Here is a 22,262-nt window from a genome sequence, read left to right on the forward strand (position 1 = left end):
TGCGGAGGTTCGCGTGGCTCCATGTGGACTCCGACATCATCCAGGCCAATGTAGGTGCACTCCATGCGCTTTTGAGTCTCAGACTGGTACCCGCCGAAAATAATGTACTCATGATAGCCAACAGTAGAGGTTATGGCACTGGTGATGGAGAGACCTTCTTGAAGAACATTACAGGTGATGACAGGGCTTCCTAGGAGAAGCTCCACACGTAGGCGGATCAAACGAGGTGGTCGGCAATCGGAGCTGAGGATGTGACCGCCCAGGAAGTAGACACAGTCCTCTCTCGCTAGAGCTACGTGAAATGACTGGCCATCCGTGAGCTCGGGGAGGGTGTGGGCTGAACTGCAACCAAACTCTAGGTCAATAAGAAAGACTTGAGGTGGACAGTCCACCACACTGTTCCAGTTCTCCGTGGTCCTTTCCGTGGGTGGCATATAGGACCTGCCGCCAAACAAAACGCAGGCGGTCTTCCCTCGGCTATGGATCACACTGAGGGTGTGGCCGTATCGAGCGCTAGGGATGTCTCCAACCAGCTCTTTTTCTTGACATTGCAATGTGACTTTACGATTACATCCTCTACTGTCTACACTCAACATGTAGAGACTTGAAGACAGTTCGTTGTTGGGAGTTCGGCCACCATGAATGAGGTAACATTCAGGGCTGCCATCACGAGGCTCAAAATGAGCTACCGCAGGACATCGGAGGGGAGGGAGATAACAGGAGTTGTTTGAAAATGAAATGGCTCGCAGCTTAAGTTCTCCGTTTTTTATGCGGACACCAAATACACCAGTTGGACATGAGCGTTTTGGCCAGCCCTTTTGACCAAAGAGGTAAACATCACCCTCCAGCTCTAGTAAGGAGAAGCCTGGTTGCACAAGGCCAGCACAGTTCACAGCAGTTATAGGGTCTAAGGACATCTTTTTGCAGTGAGCTGTGTAAAATATAATAAAAAAAACAACAACATTATTTTTATTGATAAATAAAATATTACATAATAAATTCAGGTCAATTGCACAGATCCTAAGGATGAATTCTGAATAGCATACCAGCATATTACTCCTCCTATTAGGAGTTTTTTAAACTCGAAGTACGAAAAAAAATGCGGAACCATATAACCCTTTCCCTGTTTCCATAATAGCACAGAAACATTCCCACAGGAAACAAGTTGTAGTTTTCCTTATTTCCGTTTTTCTTAGAGAATTGCGTTAAGCTTACAATAAAACGACTACATTACCCACTATCCAATGCGGTTCTCGTTCTACATTTAAACGGTACGTCTGAGATATTTTTATAAGCTTTTCTCTCTCTTTTTGTCTTACTGTCTTCTAAAAGCTAGCAGCGTTTTTCTTTTTTACACTTTTTAGATTCGTTTTAATGTCTTTAGGTAATCAAATTAGATATGTATTTATTTATTTATAAAGTAAGCAAGTCATTGCAAGCTCTGGCATGCCAACATAGTGATACGTTACACTACAACAAGTTGAAGATAACAGTCTTTTAAATCACGACATACTTTAATAATATTATAAAAACCCGTCATTAACCTAAGTTACGTGCTTATTTTAATTCTACTCAATAAGTTAGCCTATGGCACCAGCATACCACATTCTAAATATTCCATATCTCTAGTCCTAACAATAGTCATCCTAATAATATGTATATTTCTTACCTCCTGGTCAATGCACTCCGAAATCTGGGAGCTGTTTGGTGCTGCTAACTTTTATTTGAGATATTAAAGCAAATGGTTTAGTGACAGTGGCAGAGGTTCAGTGTTTGTGAAGGTTGACTGGCTCATCTTGAGGTTAACTGCCTGTAACTGCTGCTAACAACAGGTGTCTGAACACAACTCGCACAAGTTTGAATGAAAACAAGCACGAACTCAGTGTATTATTGGCTTGTGTATTAATATGGACTTTATGTTTGTTTTTTACAGTTCACTTGATGATTCATTCACTTGGCAGTTTGCAAATCAGCTGAGTTTCGTAAGTATGGATCTCCCAGATGTAACTTTCATCTTCCAAAATGTACACTTACCATGGTGACACTATATGTAGCATGATTGGCACTTGATACAATATTAATAATAATAATTTATATACATTTAGCTTCCTTATAACTCACATATATTTAACAAATAAATCAAACATAGTTAAGTTATAACTCACATGCAACTCATATAACTCAATTAAACATCAAATACTGGTAAAACTTTACAATACGCATGCACTAATATGTATTAATTCATGTTTAACTAATCACGTGTTATCGAATGACTCATGAAGAACTAAACCGTTTATTAATGATTACTGCATCAGCAATTAATAGCGATTCTATATGATTAATAGATTAAGTAATATATGATTTGTTATTAATTAATTGTGTCATAATATGTTAATTCCTTAATAACGTATAGTATTAACTAATAGCGTAAAATGAATGTGTTAATTACCGGAATGGGTCGAAGCCATGTATTTCAAGTTCCAGTCATCTGCATTAATTAATCATTAGCCAATGATTTGCAAAGGTATTATATTGTTATGACTTTACTTGTTGAGGCACATAAACTAATTAAGTAATATGTCATTTTGGTTTTGACATCAACACTAAGCCATGGATTTCAATTTCCATCTGTTTCCACTGTTCCAGATGAACTGTTGCATCCAGTACCTTGTTGTTCATGGTGCAGGAATATGTCAGGTTAATCTTGAGGTCTAGGATTTAAAGGCAGAACACTGAGAACATGCGGCCAGGCACTGCTATTTAAGAACACTATGTCTAAATCGGACAAAGACAATAGAACCCGTTATAATAAGTGATTCTACATTGGATGTGGTGCGACGTCCCACAACACAACAAAACCCCCACAGTAAACTGATGCCACATTATATTTCTTACGTACTACAAAACCCATAACCATAATGGCATATTACTTAACAATTAGTTAATAGTCATGTGCCAAATATGCTATTTGCAAATCATTAGCTAATGATTAATTAAAGCAGACAATTGGAAGTTGAAGTACAGCTTTGACCAATTGTGGTAATTAACGCACACTATTAGTTAAAGGTATAGTAGACAATTGCAGAGAACTTAGCAATAGCAAGTTAGCTTTGAAAGCATGAGATCCCCCTTCAGAGCGTCTCAAAAGCCACGCATCCTTCAAAACACATAAACAACTAACAGAGCTCTTACTTGCACAACCTGACTGCTACAGAATCATTTCCCTGTTAATAGTGTTCACATAGAAATGCATAAATCTGAGTTTGAGAACGTGATCAACTCAGGGTAGAACGTAATTACGGTTTGGACATGGTGAGAACGCTGCATAAGCTCGTTATTTTGGATTAGGACCGAATGCAATTATTGGATGAACTTTTTTGATCCTGAGACTTCCACAGAAAATATATGTAGGCCAGCATTTTAATATTTAGAACACTTCTGTTATTGATTGCTATCAGGATGTGAAGAGAGTTTAAACCAGTATAACAAAAAGTGTTTATAAAACAAATTGCCTACCCTACCTTTAATACTATATGTTAAGGGGCCCTTGTCCTGATAAACATTGAAGACCCCTGTGTTAAGGAATTATTACATGATGACGCATTTAGTCAATAGCAATTCATATATTACTTAATCTATCAATAGACTCTGCAGTAATCATTAATGAGTTTAGTTCCTCATGAGTCATACATTAACATGGGATTATCTGTGCATAAGTTAAGCATGAATTTATGCATATTAGTGCACTTGAATTGTAAAGTGTCCAAATATCTTTTATTGGCTGAGATTGCGTCACGTTGCACAGATATTCCTGTTCCATCACAGATTTCGGGTTCTTCTATGACCTGCATTCGACACCGAAATCACACTCTTCATAATTGCATCTGTGACAGTGTAGCCCGTCTCTACGTAATGTGCTGTTAAAATAGTCTCCTCTGTGTATCTGAGTGGTCTGTGTGCAATCAGGTTCAGTGAGGAGCAGAATGATTCACTCTCATTACACCAAATACAGAATGCATGAGTCACACATCACATTTTGGCAGGAGGGGTAGCTCGGATTTGTAAAAATACTCCTTATTTCCCGCAGGCTTATATTTGCATTAACTGTTTCTGCTTGGCGGCTCTTTAAAGGAATGAAAGAAATTAGGCGACTGGTGTTGAAAGAAAGAGAGAGAGAGGGAGAAGAAGGGAACAGCTGTGCCGGTCTCATTAGCATAATGTTTTTGTGTTTCAGGGGGCTGTGCTCGTTTGCGCAAGCCCTCGTGCAGTTGCGTGTTTGTTTTGGAGGCCGAGAAATGTGTGTGTGTGTGTGTGCAAGAGTGCGAAAACAAAGAACCGTAACCACGAGTGCCTGGAAGAACAGTGAAAAACACAAACAGCGGAGCACCTGTGTCTGAAGAGCAGGGCCATGAAGAGGAGGCTGAGCGACTCCCCTGAGGCGCAACACACACAGAAAGAATTCCTCCGGTGTCTCCAAGCGCATAGGAGAGCTTTATTCTCCCGCTCAAGTGCACTTACATGCCGGTGTTCACACTTACAGATGCTGTAAAAAAAAAAACCTGTTGAGTCCTGTAGCGGATTTGCATACGGCGCAGGCAAATAAATACTGTTGTTTGCCAGCTCTGTCTCAAAGAGACGGAAGGGAGACTGAAACGCAACACAACACAACACAACAAAACTACAATGCTTGCATTATAATGAACGAAGATATCACTTTCTGACTACCTCATTGATTATAATACAGCATGTAGTTTCTTGTGTTTGGTGTCCGTTTCACTTTAAAGAATCATTTTGTTCAAATTATTAAAAGCAGGGTAGGTGATTTGTTCCAGAAACATGCAGGTTGAAAGTCTCTTCACATCCTGATAGCAATTACTAAGTTAAGTGGTCGAAATGTATTTATATGTTTATATATATATATATATATATATATATATATATATATATATATATCGTCTGTGGAAGGCGTAGGACCACAAAATGTTCGTCGAATCATTGAATTTGGTCCGAATGCAATGTTTTGATATCAGACATCCAACCCTGCAAAAACTAATTACCAGGAGATGGCTCAATCTAGCATTAATTTATATTTTTTTCAGTTTTAGTAGCTACTCTAATATAAGTACTTCAACTTAAACCTGTTTTATGTCAGTTTGTTGTGAATGCAACCTTTCTAATTTTTGTTTTGCATGTTTTAAAAAAAAAAATTCATCTAATATTTATCTTTCAGCTTTATTTTAATAAACATTAAACAATTTAGTTTTAGTTACCAAATACAACATTGGTATACTGTATTATTCTTTAAAAACAGTATGCACGCAATGATACACATTTTAACCTTTTTTAGGTGGATATAAAATTAAGCTGATATAACTGAAATGGAAGGTCTAATTAAATGCAGTATATTGTGGAATACAGGACTTCGCAAACTTCCTGTACTGCACTTTTTAGCAAATCTGGGTATTCCATACGTGCAGTACTAACAGTCTATGGGCCAGATTTACTAAACAGGGCAAATTAGTGTGAGACCACAATTCCAAAACAGCGCCGATGGGAGTGGAAAGTTCTGCGCGTGATCTACTAATCACGTACAAATCAGTTCCATAATAACCAACGCAATCTACCAGTTAGCATCTGGTTTAAGACGTGCTTTTTTTGGCAGGTAAATAATGGCGCAAACACCAGTAAATTGATGAGCGCAAACTTTAGTAAATCATCTTGCGTGATTCATTTAAATACTCTCCTCCCATTTTTTTTAAAATACTCTCTTCCCATGAACAAATGCATATGCAAAAAGATCAGCCGCAAAAATAACTGTGGCCACGCCTTTTCAGCGATAATTTTTAGTCTTTAGTAAATCCTGACAGTACTTTTTTAATGCCAAAAGAGGATTTGCGCTGGCACAAGCTGTTAGTAAATCTGGCCCTATATACTGTAAATTGCAGAAATAGTGTCGATGTATTCCAAGAGAGAAGGAAGAGGTGGACCAGCAGTGCAGCTGACGCCTGAAGCCCTGCAAGGACTTGCGCTGTATTATTGATAGAGGAGAGTAATTAGACTCTAGTGTAGCACCTGTTTCTGTCCCTGCTAATGTTGTGTCACCTGAAGAAGGCTCTCCCTGGGGCATGTTCGTGATGAATGAGACAGCGACAGCTCGTAGTTTCTGACGATCATCACGCCATTCTTCATTATATTTTAATGTCACGGCAATCACTGCCCGCCCCCCTCCCCAGCCGTCATTGATTGTAATTAAGCTGAACTTCAAAATGATAATTTTATTCCAATCAGGGCTAATGCAGCTATAATGCATATCGCCGATGATAAGTGACCTGTAAAAAAGTGCGGCTTAGCAGAATCCCTTCAGCATTCTTTTTCTCAGGTTTTTATTCCAATACTTCCTTTTCATTTGGCTTGGTTCAGGCTCTCTGGTTTTCTTCAAGGTTTGAATGGTGTAAACAAACATCTCTTTTAATATCTCTTTCTCAGTTTCTTTCTGTATCTCTTCTCAATGTGGATAGGTTTTACAGGATGCCAGGTTTAGTTAATGGCTCAGTTGTGGACAACCATGATCATGCCATGACTGAAGCTCTGGAGCAGTTCTGCAACTCCCCGGAGCAAACGTATGAGCAGTTCCTGTCCACCTTCACGAACCTGACCCCAGGTGAGCATACTGAACGCCACATACATCTTCTTTCCTCGGATACGTCCGTAAATCCTTCGCCTGTGGGCTTCACTGTCGTTTCCCATTGCAGAGAACGTGAGGGATACGCATTTGACTGCTCCTAGAGGACATGGAGACAGAGAGATGGACAGCAGCCGAGAGCGACAAAGAGAGGATGGAGTGACAGAGATGGAGGAGAGCGTATACCGAAGGATGGGACAGGCGAATCGCTGCTCACCGACTGCTGATCAGGAAGAGGTCACCGCCTTATAGATTCAAACCGCTCGAACCGTCAGTCTTTACAGGGAGAGGTTTAGGCAGACCATACTTCTCTTCAGTACACACACACACACACACACACACACACACACACACACACACACACACACACACACACACACACACACACACACACACACACACACACACACACACACACACACACACACACACACACACACACACACACACACACACACACACACACACACACACACACACAGGTCCTTCACTGTCTAGCACTGTTTCTGAACTCCCTGAAATGCCTCGACTACTAGGAACAAACGCCCAAGGTATACGCAAAAAAAGGCCTAGTTGAGTTGCGCTAGTAGTGTGTTGAAACTCGCGGTTATGGTGAGGGGCATGACTTTTCAGAAACACGCTCAAAGTGGTTGATCAATCACTGAACACTGGTCCACCCAGCTAATCAGAGCTCATTATACTTTTTGGAAGCATGGGGTTCATAGACACTGAACAGGGTACCATTCACATTTTCCTTAGAATGCAACCACATATCAGCACATTCAAATTCATTCAGTGACTGTATAACACACAAACCATGCAAAATAACCTGTGAGCGCCAGTCATATTTTTTATCAGAATGTAATGGCCTAACAATGACACATCAACAGGATACAATTCACAATCTATTAGCAATCAAATAGAATCTATAAGCAATCATATAGCAACGCTCTGGCAACCATGAAAAACTATTTATAGTTATGATGATTTTTCTATGCTTAAGCGCCACTCATAATTTTACAGCCTAGCAACAACATAGCAACCTCATATAAATGTTTAAATCCAATGAAAACCTCTTAGCAATAGCAATGCTCTGGACACCATGCATAACAACCTTGCGTTATGGTGGTGATTTTTGTTCTGGTAAGCACAATCATTTTTCTTCTGAATGCAACTACCAAGCAACCACATATCAACGTTTAATTTCACTAAGAAATTATTATAGCAACGATCTGGCTTTCTTGAGAATGCAGCCACCTAGAAATTCACCCACAACCCTACTGTAACACACTGAAAATAGCTTAAAACCTTAAAGTTAGCATTGTAGCTGTGGGCAAGCCATTGGCCATTTTTCTTTTTCCCCCCTCTTTTTGGTGTATTTCTTCCTCAAGGCTTTTGGAATTCTCCTCTCAGTGTATTAAATGGCTTCATTGCAATGTGTGTTTTGCTTGTCGCTCTGTGTGTGTGTGTGTGTTTGTGTGAACAGTGCTTAAGACTCCCGCCTGGCTTGCGTATTGATCTCAGTGGGGCTCTGGCGAGCCACAGCACCAGTTACTGTCAATAACGCAAAGCACATCAGCCAACATCCCAGGCCAGTCAATGCTAAAAAAAGAAGCCTCTGCATTATTTAGCTCTCCGCCACAAGGAGAGAAAAAGAGCCGTATTGATTATAATGTTGTTTTGATTGTAATCACACCGATTCTCATAGCTGCTGTCATTTCAGAACATCATTAAAGGAAATGAGATAGTGAGTTTATGAGTTTGTGTGCTTGTATAGGTGCTGTTGGATGGCGGTTGTGTTGGAGGAAGACTGGGCGACCCATCAAGCTCTGCTCCAGACAGACCTGTGAAGGTAAACGGTCAGGACATTCAAAACCAAACCAAAACCTAACAAGCTACTTACCGAGACCGTATTTTAATGTTAAAAGCAACATAATCCTAGCCTTGAAGAACACTTATTTTGCATATATTCTAAGGCAGCATTGCATATCTTCCACAGAGAATACAATCCCAGAATTCAATATGATGTGTTAATGTGTGAAAATTCATGCAAGATGCCTATAAACAGGCTGTTATTTCATTTAGAACTATTTTACTTAATGTTTATGTGTATATAAACTCATTAGATTATGATAAGATAACGCTTGCATTACATTATCGGAATGAAGTCAAAAGTTCAATCTAATAAAAAAGAACTATTTTACTTGACATTTGTGTGTTACGCATTTTAACCTATGCCAACGCTAACTTTAAACTCAAGACTTCAGTCTAATAAAAAAATACAACATTTGTGTGTTATGCATTTTTAAACTCAGAGTATGCAAAGCAAACGATAACATTATACTCTGTTGGACTGTATGGTCAATACTTCAAATAAAACCTACTATTTTATTTTATATCTTTTTGTGCTATGAATTTTTAAGCTAATTAGAGTATGCTAAGCTAATGCTAACGTTAAAGTGTTGGAAATAGTCAAGAATCAAATTGAGTAAAAATAACTTTTACGTAATATCTGTCTGCTATGCATTTTTAAGATCATTAGAGTATGCTAAACTAATGTTAACTTTAAACTCTTTTTTGGAATCAATTGAATCAAGACTTTAATCTAAAATAAAAGGACCATTTTACATATTATTTATCTGTACTGTGCCTTTTTAAGATCATCAATGTATGCTAAGTTAACCTGTTAACACTGAACTGTTTTCATAGCTTAGCAACATGCTACTATCAAACTTTTTTGGAAACAATTGTTATCCAAAACAGTTTAATAAATCAGTTTAATAAAAATGGATTATTTTACCTATAAGGTTTGTACTAGGCCTATATGCTTATTAGAGTAATGTGATGTTAGCTTAGCAATATGTAAATGTCAAACTCTATTTAAGTTAGTTGTGAATTAACTTTTCTGTGTGAAGAGCAACCTTTTGTGTGAAGCTAATAATCAATTCTAAAATAACTGTTTTTAAAAATGTATATTTAATTACTGTTTTGTCTTTTTTCTTTTCTTTGGCAGTTTGATAATTATCTGGGAGAATCGGAGGACGAAGAGGAAAATGTTGACGCTACAGGTCTTTATTTCTCGAAAAGAAACATACTTTGAATACATGTCACTTTACACCGAGTCAGTTTAGATTAGCTAGATTACAGTGGCCTTAATGCACATTTGGAGTTTTTATTAAAATTTTTAGACTTTTTTTCTTATGTAAAGCACATTCGGTGTGAATTCTTGTCATCTTTTTCATATTTCACAACAGCTTCAAATGGAATTGGAACCATCACAAATTCACATAATATTCACATAATATACATCGACATGTTGGCATCACCTGTATGGATGTATTTTAAGTGTGGCATGCTCGCATACATATTCTTTTCATGTGCAAATTTAAGGATTGCATGGTCTCACCTTACCTTTAATAGGGAGTTAGTGGATATCATGTGCATGCTATGTTTTGTAATTAAAGCTGTCATACAGCTTGATTTAAATATATTACCATTTATTACACATTCAATGCATGCAAATTCTAAACCGCTCCCTCATCATTAGAGCCGGGGGCAAGCGCTCGCTTGGTGAGGCTTAGCGCTCGCTGTGCAGGCTTGTATTGAGTCGCTCTTTTCTTGAGTGCCAGAGAGGCTCATTTAAACTCAAATGACCAGTTTAATACAAAAATAAATAAAATAGTTGGAGGAAAGAAAGCCTCTTTTGATTGGAGAGGCTTACATTTCAGAGCAGGGCTTCCGTGTTTTTTGTTGAGCTTGTCTGTGATCAGTGTGTTAACTGATAGGCTATATGTAAAAGTCATTAGGTGGCGTGTTTATAATGAGAGTCATATCCACTGAATAACAAAAAGATGCATGCTGAACTTCACCTTAATTAGCATGAATAATCATGCCCTTGCTTGCTGGGCTTTGAAAAAAAATTGCATTTGCTGAAAGTCGGCAGGTCGTTGTACTGTTGGTTGTAGTGGGCGTTTGGTGTTCTGAATAAACGGCCATAGCTTTGTAAAAATTGACTGTAAAATACGTTTTTTTTTATATATATTAATTTTGTCGCTGAAAATTAAGATTAATACTTTACAGCCATTTTATTGCTGCAAGTTTGCACACTGAACTAAAATGATGGAAAAGCAAAAAACTAAGAGTAAAAAAAGAAAAATTGGTAACCAAAAAGAAAAAGGGAATTTGCAAAAAATATATGATTGAATGATATAAAAGTGCACTACAGTTGAATTAAAACTAATTAGAATTCCATACAAAAATATTTCAGTTTCATATTTTCATTGATGACATTTAATGCCTTTTATGAGTAAATCATTTGAATCATGAATACATTGACTGAATCATTTTGTTTAAAGCTGTTGATTTATTCAGGAACAAAACAAGTGATGTCTTTATGAGTGTATCATTAAATCAATCAGTCAACCAAATAGATTTTTTCAAAAATGCTGTTTCAATAAGAAACAAAACAAGTGACATCTTTATGAGAGAATCATTGAACTATACACTCAAACAAATGGATTCAGTCAAAAACACTTATTCATTTAAGAATACAAGTTAACTATAGTGTGTTGGGTTACACTTTATTTTAAGGTGTCTTGTTACAGGGTAATTATGCATTTAAGTACTTAATAATATTAATTAACTACACGTACTTACCATATGTTAGGGTTTGGTTAGCGTTAGTTGCATGTAATTATGCATAATTTAAAGTTATTGCTATAGTAACTACATGTAAAGTGTAACAAGAACACTGTAAAATAAAGTGTTTCTGTGTGTTGCTCATAAATGTGCTACGAGAACAATTTGTAGCATTACAAGGGATGAAATGTGAATCTATATAATGCATACATAAAAACTAAAAATAGTAACAAAATAAAAAACTATTTTTATTCCCCATTAAAAGAAACTAAACCAAATTTCAAAATTAAAGAAAATAGGAATCAGTGAATTTTTCAAAACTATAATAACCTTGATGTGAACTCTGAAACGTATAGTACAGGTAAACAGTAACAATGGTCTTTACTTCATGGTTCAGTGACACGCCGGCCATCCAGATGAATCTTAAAATGGTTTGAGGGGAAGGCGGTTCTGGTCAAAGCGGATCAAAGCTCAGAAAGAGCTACAGGGTACCTACGGTTTTAATGAAACACGCCTCGGCATGCCGGTCAGGCAGGTTCACGGCAGGGCATCACAGCAACAGCCTTCAGATTCATTAGCTGCGTGAAGCTTCTTTCTGTGTTTCCTTAGTGGGCTGGTTAATGGTCTTGTTTTTGAGACCACCTTGTTCTGAAAGCCGTGGGTGAGTGGGGTCTCTTTAGAGGTGTGCAGTCCACAAACGCACACACACACACAAGGTGTTGTATTCACTCAAACAAACATGCAGAAATGCATGCTACACCCCAGACGCCTGGTCCTCACCCAGCAGCTGAAACTATGACTTTCACTGTGCCAGTAATTAGCTGTTTAATTAACATCAGCATCAATTGAGCTCTTGCCAGGCCTTATGTCTTTCTCACTCACACAAAAGCTACTGTAAAAATCCAGAGATGCAGGACACAAACACTGCTTGTTAGCACATTAATCCTTCCTTTTTAACATAAAGTGTAAGTTTAATCAAAATGTACTCATCCTGATGTTGTTCCAGACTCTTAACACTTTTTCTGTAGAACGTAAAAATTATTTTTTGCTGAAGGGTTAGTTGATCTTTTCCAGAAGGCTCTAAAAAGCACAATAAATGACTAAAAACTTATAAATCAGTCACAAGATGACTTTAATCAATTTTTGACGTCAGTTTTGTCACATCTGTTGTGACTCGTCCTGGTGCTACATGTTTGAAGATTTTACTAAACTCCTAGAGACATTTGATGAGAAAAACAGAAAAACATTTATTTGTGCACAAGAAAACTTTTACACTGCATGTGACAACTTTTTAAGCAATCAACACATGCATGAAAGTTTTTTGTGTAAATGTAAAATTTTACATTTGCAAAAGAAACTTCACTGTTTGTGATTTTTTTTTCAAAACTTAAATTCTTTTGTCAATCTCAAAATAAATGTTTTTCCCCTATGAGACTTTTTTTTAAAATCAAAATTTCAGACTTTCAAGATAGCAGTGACATGAATGTTTTTTGCGTATATTTAAAACGTTTTCTACTTTTAAATTTGCACAAGAAACTTTGATGTGTGCAAAAACCTTTTTACGACATTTAATTGGTTATTTGCCTAAAATCTTCTTATTCCCCAACAATGAGGCTTTTTAAAAATGTAAATTTCAGACTTCCTTGTGCACATGAGATGCCTCAAACATGAAAGTCTTTCTGCGTATATTTGAAACATGCCTTTCTAGTTTTACATTTACACAAGAAACTTTGATGTGTGCGAAAAACATTTTTGTACGACATTTAATTTATTTGCCAAAAATCTTGTGAAAAAAGTGGAGACTTTTTACAATTTTTTTTTTTTGTTAAAAACAAAAATCATGCACAAGAACCCTCTAAAGTTAAATAATCTTCCCCTAAAAATGTAATGTGCACCAAAAGTACACCAAAAGTCTCGGTTTATTTTGTTTTATTATGTTTTTGTGTAAATTTCATTTTGCAGAAAAGGGAGGGGATTATTTAGCTAATAATGACTGGAATATTTTTTCGCTCAAAAATTTACCGAATGGCTTTAGAAGACTCATAATATCATACATACAGTGAGTAAGTCATATTGATTTTCTTTATTGGAGCTTGACATTGTCAGTCATCTTTCACTTCCATTATATGGTAATCACCGGCAGCACAAACATTCTTCAAAATATCTTCTTTTGTGTTCCACGGGAAGAAAGAATGAAAGAATTTCGAACAACATGAGAGTGAGTAAAGAATGACAGAAGTTTCTCTGTAAAAGAAGAAACTGATTGTTAACGACTGCTGATGGACGGCTTTGTGTTTAAGAAACTGATTATTCATGGGTGTCTTGTTGTGTGTTGTCAGGTACATGTGCACTACCAGGTGAGATTGAAGAAGATCTGTTGGCTGTCTCCTCTTCATCGCTCTGTCACCACACACTGCTGGAGATCTCCTCGACATTCACAGACCAGAGGACACACACTCCCAGTGCCGCTGAGAATCAGGTACACACAACTCTCTCTGAGAGCAGTCAAGCTCAGGCAGTAACTCAGAGACTGAGATGCACTTCTCTGTCGCATTTCACAGAGACTCTGTAAAATTCTTAATTAACCTGTAAAATGTTTATTCTAGGATGAAAGTGAGGAGGTTGTTCCTTTCTGTCTGGATGAGGACTTTGATTACGATAACGTTGTGCTGTCTCACAAATACGTGATCCAGGAGCAGAACGGCTGACCATCTTGAGCTGTAAATGCTTCTAACAGCTCTGATTTTGCAGAGTGAAGTCCTTGTTGAGGCGATCAGAAATGTTTTCATTTCGCCAAAGAACTAGAAGCAAAATGGACCAGCTGTTTTGCAGTTTTCAGAAACTGTCCTACTCAGTAAACTAATGTTATTTTGAATTATATCAGCTGCAATTAGATGTCCAGTACCAACTAGAAACTATGAAACAACCCATTTTTCTTCCATAAAATGACTTCTGATTGAAGACAAAATTGCTTTAATGAATCCTTCATCATAAGACCAGGAGCATGTTTTTAAAAAGTAAATAGTCAATTTAAAGTGTATTTTGACTTTAAAAGCACAAATCACATGACGTGTATCCATTTTGTAGTCATTATGATTATTATTGTTATTTTTTTATTATATTATACAACTTTCTAGGTTCAGACGCTTTAATTTTCTGACTCAACAGCTCAAATAGGAGACCTGTGGTGTAACACTTTTTTTCTGAAGTTCTTGGAAAAGGAATTAATTTCTTGGTCTTTCTAACTGCGTTTTATTCACTTAAACAACACACTCAGGGACTTTCTTTCTGTTCTCTGTACAAATCTCATAATGTGAATAAAAGCCCACCACTTTTCTATGAAAAGAATCTGTCCCCCTTTTTTTCTTGACTTGATCGTTTATTTAGACATTTCATAGAATGTCTGTACGTACCGTAAAAGAACTGTCTTGCTGTTTCCCAGCATGTTTCCTCTCATTTTCAACACCCCACCTTCATTTCACCTATTTTCAAAGTTTTTTTCTTTGTACCCTGTGACCCAATGTTTCCGTATATATATATATATATATATATATATATACATATACATACACACATACCTACAGTATATTGTGAGATATCCTGCTGTATACATACAATGTTTTTCTTCTTTGTTTATATATACAAACAAAAATAAAAACAGCAATTCCACAACAATTATACAGATATAAATATGTGTGTGTGTGTGTGTGTGCAGTATATATTACATATTACTTAGACTATAATAAGAAGTAATAATTTATTGAAAAATAACCAGGTTTAAAATATTTCTTTTTAAGTGCAGCTTCTCTAACATGATTTTTTCATCTGTGGCGATTCCAAGTTTAGAAATGTTAGGTTATATTATATTACTTAATTTTTTTTAATGATAATGTGAATTGACAAATAGTAAAACTTGACTGTCTTACCCAAAAATTTGTGTAATTATGCTTATTAGAGTGTAGCACCGTTAGCCTAGCAACATGCTAACATCAAAGAAAGTACACTCATATTACCAGGGGTGCGTTCAAAAACTAGGCAGCTGACTTGTTGCCTCGCTGCTTTATCAGGCAGTGACTTTGCAGGCATAGTTCGTGCTCGGCTGTAGGCTATCTCACGAATCTGATTTCGGACACACTTCCGAGGCAGTGTAACGGTTTAATGATCTACAACAAAACAGAGCGAGCTTTGGTGAAACTAAGTAAACATTTAATTACTGTAATAGTAATTTCTCACTAGAAATAATGTAAAAAAAGGGGAAAATGCTGGTCAAATTTTACATTTACGCACAAACTGACCACCAACCGCAGCTTTCAGACACCATCTTTCCTTCCTAGCTCAACTGTCACAGAATGGAAAGCACAGGATTGTGGGATATCAAAGGCAGCAAAGGATACATCTATGCTGCCTTCAAAAATCGGTCAGTTGAAGGTATCTCAGGAGACAGCGAGTGAAACTAACGTTGGATTCGAACGTGCCATGATGCCTTCCTACCTTGCATCCATCCCTTTAAGCTCTCGGATGAGAAAGTGTAATATGTAATATGGAGGAATAAGTCCTGCCTTCTAAATAAAAGCCAATATGGAAATATGAAATTTTATCATAAGCTTGGAGAATTTGATGTTTCTCCATTCAAAGAGAGGAGCTGCTAGCCTAGAAATCTAGACGCACCCTCGCGGCAGCAAAAATTATTTTGCAGAAAGGGTGGTCTAGCAACTCTCCATAGGCTTTTGAGCTGAAAACAAACTCTGGTCAGGCCAATCATATCGTGTATAGAGTTGGTGGGCGGGCTTAACATAATGACGGCAGCGTTGTGACGGTTCCACGTGATTTCCATTGGGTGATTTCCCTGTTACTTGAAAAGAAAGAAGATGCTGCTGGCGAACAGCGGTCTTTCGAATCGGCTGTGGCCCCGACTCTGGATGACTTGTAGTTAAGAGAACATCACTTAAGTCATTCTTAAAAAAGGAAGATGTGTTCAGAGTTTTTACGACTGGATACGGCAAAAGTTTAATATATCAACTAGCTCCGCTGTGGAAAAACGCATGGGACTCACTCAGCCACAGCCGTCGTTTGCTCTGGTTGGTTGTAGCACTGTCCAATTGCGTGCAGAGGGAATTTGAAAGACAACTGTTTATCCCGCCCCTCGGATTGAGGTATGCCCAGACCTAACATCTATATAGCTCTGGCTTGCCAGGCTAAGGAGCTGCACTTTCATGACTGAAATAGCTGCCCGAGGGGCATTTTAAAGATGGCCGCCGAGTGAAATGACTTGCCTGAAAGGGACTTTGATCAAACTTCACTGAAATCAGTCAAGTCTGTTGTCCAAAACACTATTTGTGAGTTGCTACCTATGTAGAGCGCTGCACAACATTCACTTATGAGGTTCTGTGACTGTTAAGATATCACTTTACAAGGCATGTGTTTATGCAGTTAGTAGACTACACTTAGGTTTTTGAACAGACCTAAAGTTTGCATATTTAAAGTGTCCTCTGTCTCTGCAGCCATGCATTTTTAATGTCTGCTTCTGTCATGGTAAGTAATTGGTAGACATAAAGACCTTTTCAGAGCACTGCAAAGAGCTTAACTGATTTTAAAAGTTAACATGATTGTCAAAATATAAAGCCGACAGTAAAGCATTTTTAAACGGTTATGGATGTTTTTATGGTTTCAGGATTACAAAATTAACTATATTCAGGCTTTATTCTCAACATACACTTCTGGTTTCCACAGAAATTAATCTTTTTGATTCAACTTCACCTTACTAGTCAAAATAAATTATTATTTGCTCATCCTCATATATAGTTCAAAACCTATATGATGCAATTTTCTGTGAAACACCCTAAAAGTTCTCCATATGACTCGTGCGCTATATTTCAATTGCTCTGAAGTCATACATTATTTTTGCGTGATTTATTAGCTATTACTCGCCCTCAAAGCAATTCATCCATGAAACTTATTCTCCATTCAAATATGTTGCAGGTTTGGTCACAAAACAAGTAAGAATCAATGACATTTGATGTTACTGGTCTCCAGTTAGCAGCCCAGGTGCCATATTTGTTGTCTTAAAGGGATAGTTCACCCCAAAATGCACTGTAAAAAAAAAAAAAAAAAGTTGCTGGCTTAAATGTTTTACGTACAATCAACTTGGATGTTTAAGTCATTAAACTTAAAGGCCATGTTGCAGGGTTAATTTTTCAACGAATTTGTGCAATTTGCTTGTTGGTAATAAACATTTAAAACACTTATCCATTGTATTTTATGTTGTTGGGTATCACAAAACGGAATATAATACGAAAAAGTAGGTACTATCTTACAGTGGTTTGCAACGATTCTCCTTTCCCCCACAATGCATTGCATTACGTCACCTTGGGGAGAGAATTTACCAAGACCGCCTTGAGAGTGACTAGAGAGAGACGAGTAGTAGACGAGATTAGGCTATACAGATGGCAGATTATAGATAAATTAAATAGATAAATACATAGATATAGATAAATATATAGACTAGATATATAGATAGAAAGACAGATATATATATATAGATATAGATAGATAGGCTAGTATATGCGGCAACTGCACATCTAATGGCGCGGACGCCTCTGACGTGCGACCAACTCTACGTTGTCAATCTACCTACTATATATTTCTATCTATTTATCTATCTAGCTGCTAGCTAGCTATGCTAACGTTGTGCTATCTGCCTATCACTCTCTATGCCGCCCACACAAGCACCTGCCAACCACAGCGACAGACACGCGGTGGCAACGTTTGCAACAACATTTTCACCGGAGGAAGAGATAAGCGCTTATGGTGTGTTCACACCGAACGCGAATAGAGCGTCAAATACGCGTCTAGTAAGACGCTTGAACATTCGGTCGAGATCAAATTTTTTAACTAGCGTGGAAGACGTTCGCGGCAAACGCGTCGCCCAATTCGCGTCATTCGCGACGCCTGGCGCGAACGATGCGTCTATTCGCGTCTTTGCATTGACTTTGTATATAATCTACTCGCGGAAATAATTAAATTCGCGTTCGGTGTGAACACACCACTCCCATATAGCTAGCATGATGCCTTCTATTTCTAGATGACAAAGACAAAGTTTACCAGTACTACGACACTATGACAAAGGTTACCGGTACTTATCTGAACTAATGTCATAATCACTGCCACTGGATAAAAAGACAGATTTTTCACTCCTAGCTATTCAATGACAGTAAAAAAAAAAAGTGTCGTTATTGTGCACTGCTGCTAGTAGACTAGCTCCAGTGCTCATTGCTGCGTTGCTAAATGATAGCAACTCACCAGGACACTTCACCAACTCTCCACTCATTCTCCTTGGACCATGCATTTAATTGGCTTTAACGGCCATCAGTTCTTGGCAATTCCTCATTTGCCCTCTCACGTCTGGCAGGTTCGAAATTATACGGCTGCGGGCCATCATACATGTTGGCTCTTGCCACATCTTCCTCATCCCAGTCAGTCGCCATATACTAGACTGAGTCTACCTTTCCTCCACTTCTCCCCAACGTGACGTCATCACCGAATTGTGTAAAAAAAAACGTTACTACCAAAAATGTAAAAAACTGGTCTTTAAGACCATTTTTGAGACATTTTAAAAATGATATACATATCTTGAGTGATGTATGTACCCATTAATCAACAGTGGTGGTTAACCTGCAACATGGCCTTTAAATTAAATTAAACTGACTTTAAAAAAAGTGTAGAATCTTGTAGCCTATAACTTCAAAAAAGTTGAAAATTATTTAACTTATTTTGATAAATTCAAGCAATGTAAAAACATATGTTGTCATAACTTACTGATCATGTAATATTTTCAGTGTAGACATTCGTTCATTTTCAGAACACAAATAAAGATCTTTTTGATGAAATCTGAAAGCTTTCTGTCCCTCCATTGACAGCTTACGCAACTACCACTTTCAAGCCTCAAAAATGTATAAAGATATCACTGAAGTAATCCATGAGACTATAGTGGTTTAACCTAAATTTTATGAAGCGACGCAAGTGCTTTGTTTGCGTGAAAAATAACTTTATTTGCTCATCATCGTCTGCTCTCGCGTCAACACAGAACGCATGCGTTGTGGTGCTCTCATTAATGTGAGTTTGAGATTGCATTGTAGATAAACTGGTAAATTATTATTTTTTTTGTGCAAACAAAGCAACTAACCCTTTAGGGCAATTCAACCTGCAAGACGAGTGTTACCCCTGTCGGTGTTTTGTTGGAGTTGTTCGGCTACAATTTTCTCATTTCAAACATGTTGTCATGGTGTTTGTCTTGTCATGGAAGAAGTGACTTTCTGACTGTCGGCATTAGTTTGGCGTCTGTCGGGGCAGTGTGAATTGGCCTTTTTATTTTATGGAAGAAAACTTCTTTTGTGTTCCACAGACAAATAACAGCATTGAACAATGAGGTTGAGTAAATCTTTTCCATTTAAAGCCTATAAACGCCCATGCCTCTGCTTTGGTCTTGAACAATATGTAATCAAATACATGTTTTTATACTCTGACACTGGAAAATAAGTGTTTATTGCACACTTTGTCTTACGTTATGTTCCTTGATTTGTGAAATCAGCTTAAAGCAGTTTCTATGACTTGGCCTTGTTGCTAAGCAATAGTTGAGCAATGAAAACGAGCATGTGGAAGATCACAGACCACTGCAACGGCAGCACTTTATCTCGGCTCAAACCATGCCTACAGCTTTGGATCTGTTCATGATTTGTTTCAGTTGCGCTCTCATACCTTGTCCAAAAAGATTTCTGATGTGTTTGTTTGTCTGCGAGACCTTTTCCAGGCTGGGTTCGAGTGGCCTAGTACCAGGTGGATGCTCCTGTTTGCCAGGTGGGGTTCCCACTATCACAACCTCAACTCTTTCAGTTAGAGAAACCAGAGAGATTGCTGGAGAGATAAAGGGGGTAACCCCGTTCCTTCCCCCGCAATGTGAGACAGGTGTGTGAGAACGAGAAAAAAAAGGGTTTTGTGGGGCACCAACAGTCTCTCCCAGGTGATAAAAAGTTAAGAAACCAGTTCAAAGATATTTCTTTAAACTGTTGCTCTGCTGCAGGCTGGCTGCCAGATTCACCATTTTGTTCTAGATCCTCAGAAATGCAAAACCCAATCATACCCCTAATAGCTCATTAATAGGCTGTTTAAGTTTTGATTATCCATTAATTAAATTAAGGATTTATCAAGGACACGCTCATCCACACATAATAAGGGAATGAGGCGAATGAAAAAAGAAACTTTCTGATGAGGCAACTTAACTTTAGCCAGTGCTGTGGCTAAAGTGCCTTATCGAACAATGGTTGAGTTATGTGTCAGAGCTTCATATTATTAGAATATTCCCACAGTCATGGAAAACCAGAGAATATTAGGGAATTGTAAATTTGTGATTTCTATTAGATCATGCATAAAATCTTTAGAAATCATGGACATTTTTATAGTATATATCATTTAATTATACATTTAATTATTTCATTATAATTTTTTTTAAATGTCATTTTAATGTATATATATGAAATATATTTATTAAATGTATAAAATATATTTTAATAAATAAAATATTGCCTATGTCTTTTTTAGTGCAATCTCTCTAAAATGTTTTTTTTTTAAAATCATGTTTTAGTTGTGCAGAAAGGTTTTTATTTTTTCATTTTTAAAGAATATTGTGCATTGATGAATTGTGCAGGGCCATGAATCAGGTACATTTCTTAATATACTAAATAGAATTTTATTTTCACATTGTCTTTAAAGCAAATTTTATTTTTAACATAGTTAAGAAGAACCAAATGTGACTTTAATTTCCACTACCCCTCACTGATTGATTTTGAGAATCGTTGAGCATATGCTAATTTTCTAGCTTGCTCGGTGAGTATCACAACCAGCGTCCAGAAACTGTTGCTTTGATTGAACATGCCAATCATTTCTAAATAGCTTGAGCATATCGGACCAAGTGAGCCTTTCTGCACTCTGCATTTTCTTTCTTTTAACTTTTATTTCTGAGTGCTTGTGTTCTGTCCCTGATTAAAGCTGTGTTCAGCATCCTCTTGAATTATTAGGAGCCATATGTGTTTTTTGAGTGAGATGTGGGCTATATTCTTTCAGTGTTTATCTCCTGAGGGTGTCACTGTTGTGTTGCTAGTTGGCCTCAAGACTGTTCTTGTCTGTCTCCAGGAGTTGCAGAGTTGAGCCCAACCAAGTAACCCACATCCACAAACACACATTGCATATTTAGATACATCTACATAAATAGAACACACAAGGCTCACTTTCTACACTAAAAATGACCACTGAATTATAATTAAACCTTTTTGATTACATTTAAATAAAAAAACTACTATAGCAGGAATTTTACTTCATTTTCTTAAGTTACAGGTGTTTTCTAATACGGTCTATAATACCTACACACCTTATTATTCAATGCGAATGTAAACTATTTACTATGAATGTACAAGACTTCCTTTACATTAGCTGCTAAATAGTCTCAGCCTCAGACGTCACACCCACGGACCATTGGCTGAACGTTTGAAGCATGATGGACAAAAAACGGGAAAGTTCAGGAGTTTCAACGTTGTAATCTGATTGGTTTAATTCTACAGGATGTCCGTTAGACGTGTGTGTCATGTTCTTTAACGGTCCGCCTGGAAACAAAGCCTTTGCGATGCCAAACCCCCTCATGGAAGAAAAAAGCCATCATGTTAACAACTGTGACAATGAGCGCTTATCAGGATCAACTAGACGTTGGATTTTGTAGGGACATCAATGTTACATTTTCACACCCCTAAACATGACGCTGAACAAAACAAACTGTGATTGGTTGCTTTACATGTCAGTCAGACGGCCTCTGGGCAGTCCTTGGCCAATAAAAGCTGTTATAGAGTCCTGCCGTCTGGCTACACGAAACTAGCGGCTAAATAACAACAAACTGGAG

General features: G+C 37.4%; 3 protein-coding genes across 4 annotated transcripts in view; 2 read left to right on the forward strand and 1 right to left on the reverse strand.

Annotated features, from left to right (window-relative positions):
- The window catches only part of rag2 (recombination activating gene 2), a 2,823-nt gene extending 1,005 nt beyond the window's left edge, over positions 1-1,818 (reverse strand). The window contains exons 1-2 of the mRNA XM_077210200.1: positions 1,670-1,818; positions 1-931 (exon numbers count right to left, since the gene is read on the reverse strand). The exon at positions 1-931 is cut by the window's left edge and continues 1,005 nt beyond it. Of these exons, the coding sequence (XP_077066315.1) occupies positions 1-917 (917 nt within the window). The 5' untranslated portion in view covers positions 918-931; positions 1,670-1,818. The remainder of the gene's footprint in view (positions 932-1,669) is intronic.
- The window catches only part of accs (1-aminocyclopropane-1-carboxylate synthase homolog (Arabidopsis)(non-functional)), a 258,310-nt gene that overhangs the window by 57,251 nt on the left and 178,797 nt on the right, over positions 1-22,262 (forward strand). The gene's annotated exons all lie outside the window — the stretch shown is intronic.
- iftap (intraflagellar transport associated protein) lies at positions 1,244-14,665 on the forward strand. 2 transcript variants are annotated; one of them, XM_077210202.1, is made up of 8 exons: positions 1,244-1,271; positions 1,934-1,982; positions 6,519-6,661; positions 6,753-6,919; positions 8,460-8,534; positions 9,696-9,750; positions 13,660-13,799; positions 13,927-14,665. In XM_077210202.1, exons 3-8 carry the CDS (start codon positions 6,529-6,531, stop codon positions 14,026-14,028), a joined length of 672 nt encoding a protein of 223 aa, XP_077066317.1. In that variant the 5' UTR covers positions 1,244-1,271; positions 1,934-1,982; positions 6,519-6,528; the 3' UTR covers positions 14,029-14,665. The 2 variants fall into 2 exon arrangements, with proteins under 2 accessions (XP_077066317.1, XP_077066318.1); XM_077210203.1 differs by lacking the exon at positions 1,244-1,271 and adding an exon at positions 1,771-1,832.

The sequence above is a fragment of the Siphateles boraxobius genome, unplaced genomic scaffold (assembly GCF_051911475.1).
Source record: "Siphateles boraxobius isolate OS27281-9 unplaced genomic scaffold, OSU_SipBor_1 65, whole genome shotgun sequence".
Lineage (NCBI taxonomy): Eukaryota > Metazoa > Chordata > Actinopteri > Cypriniformes > Leuciscidae > Siphateles > Siphateles boraxobius.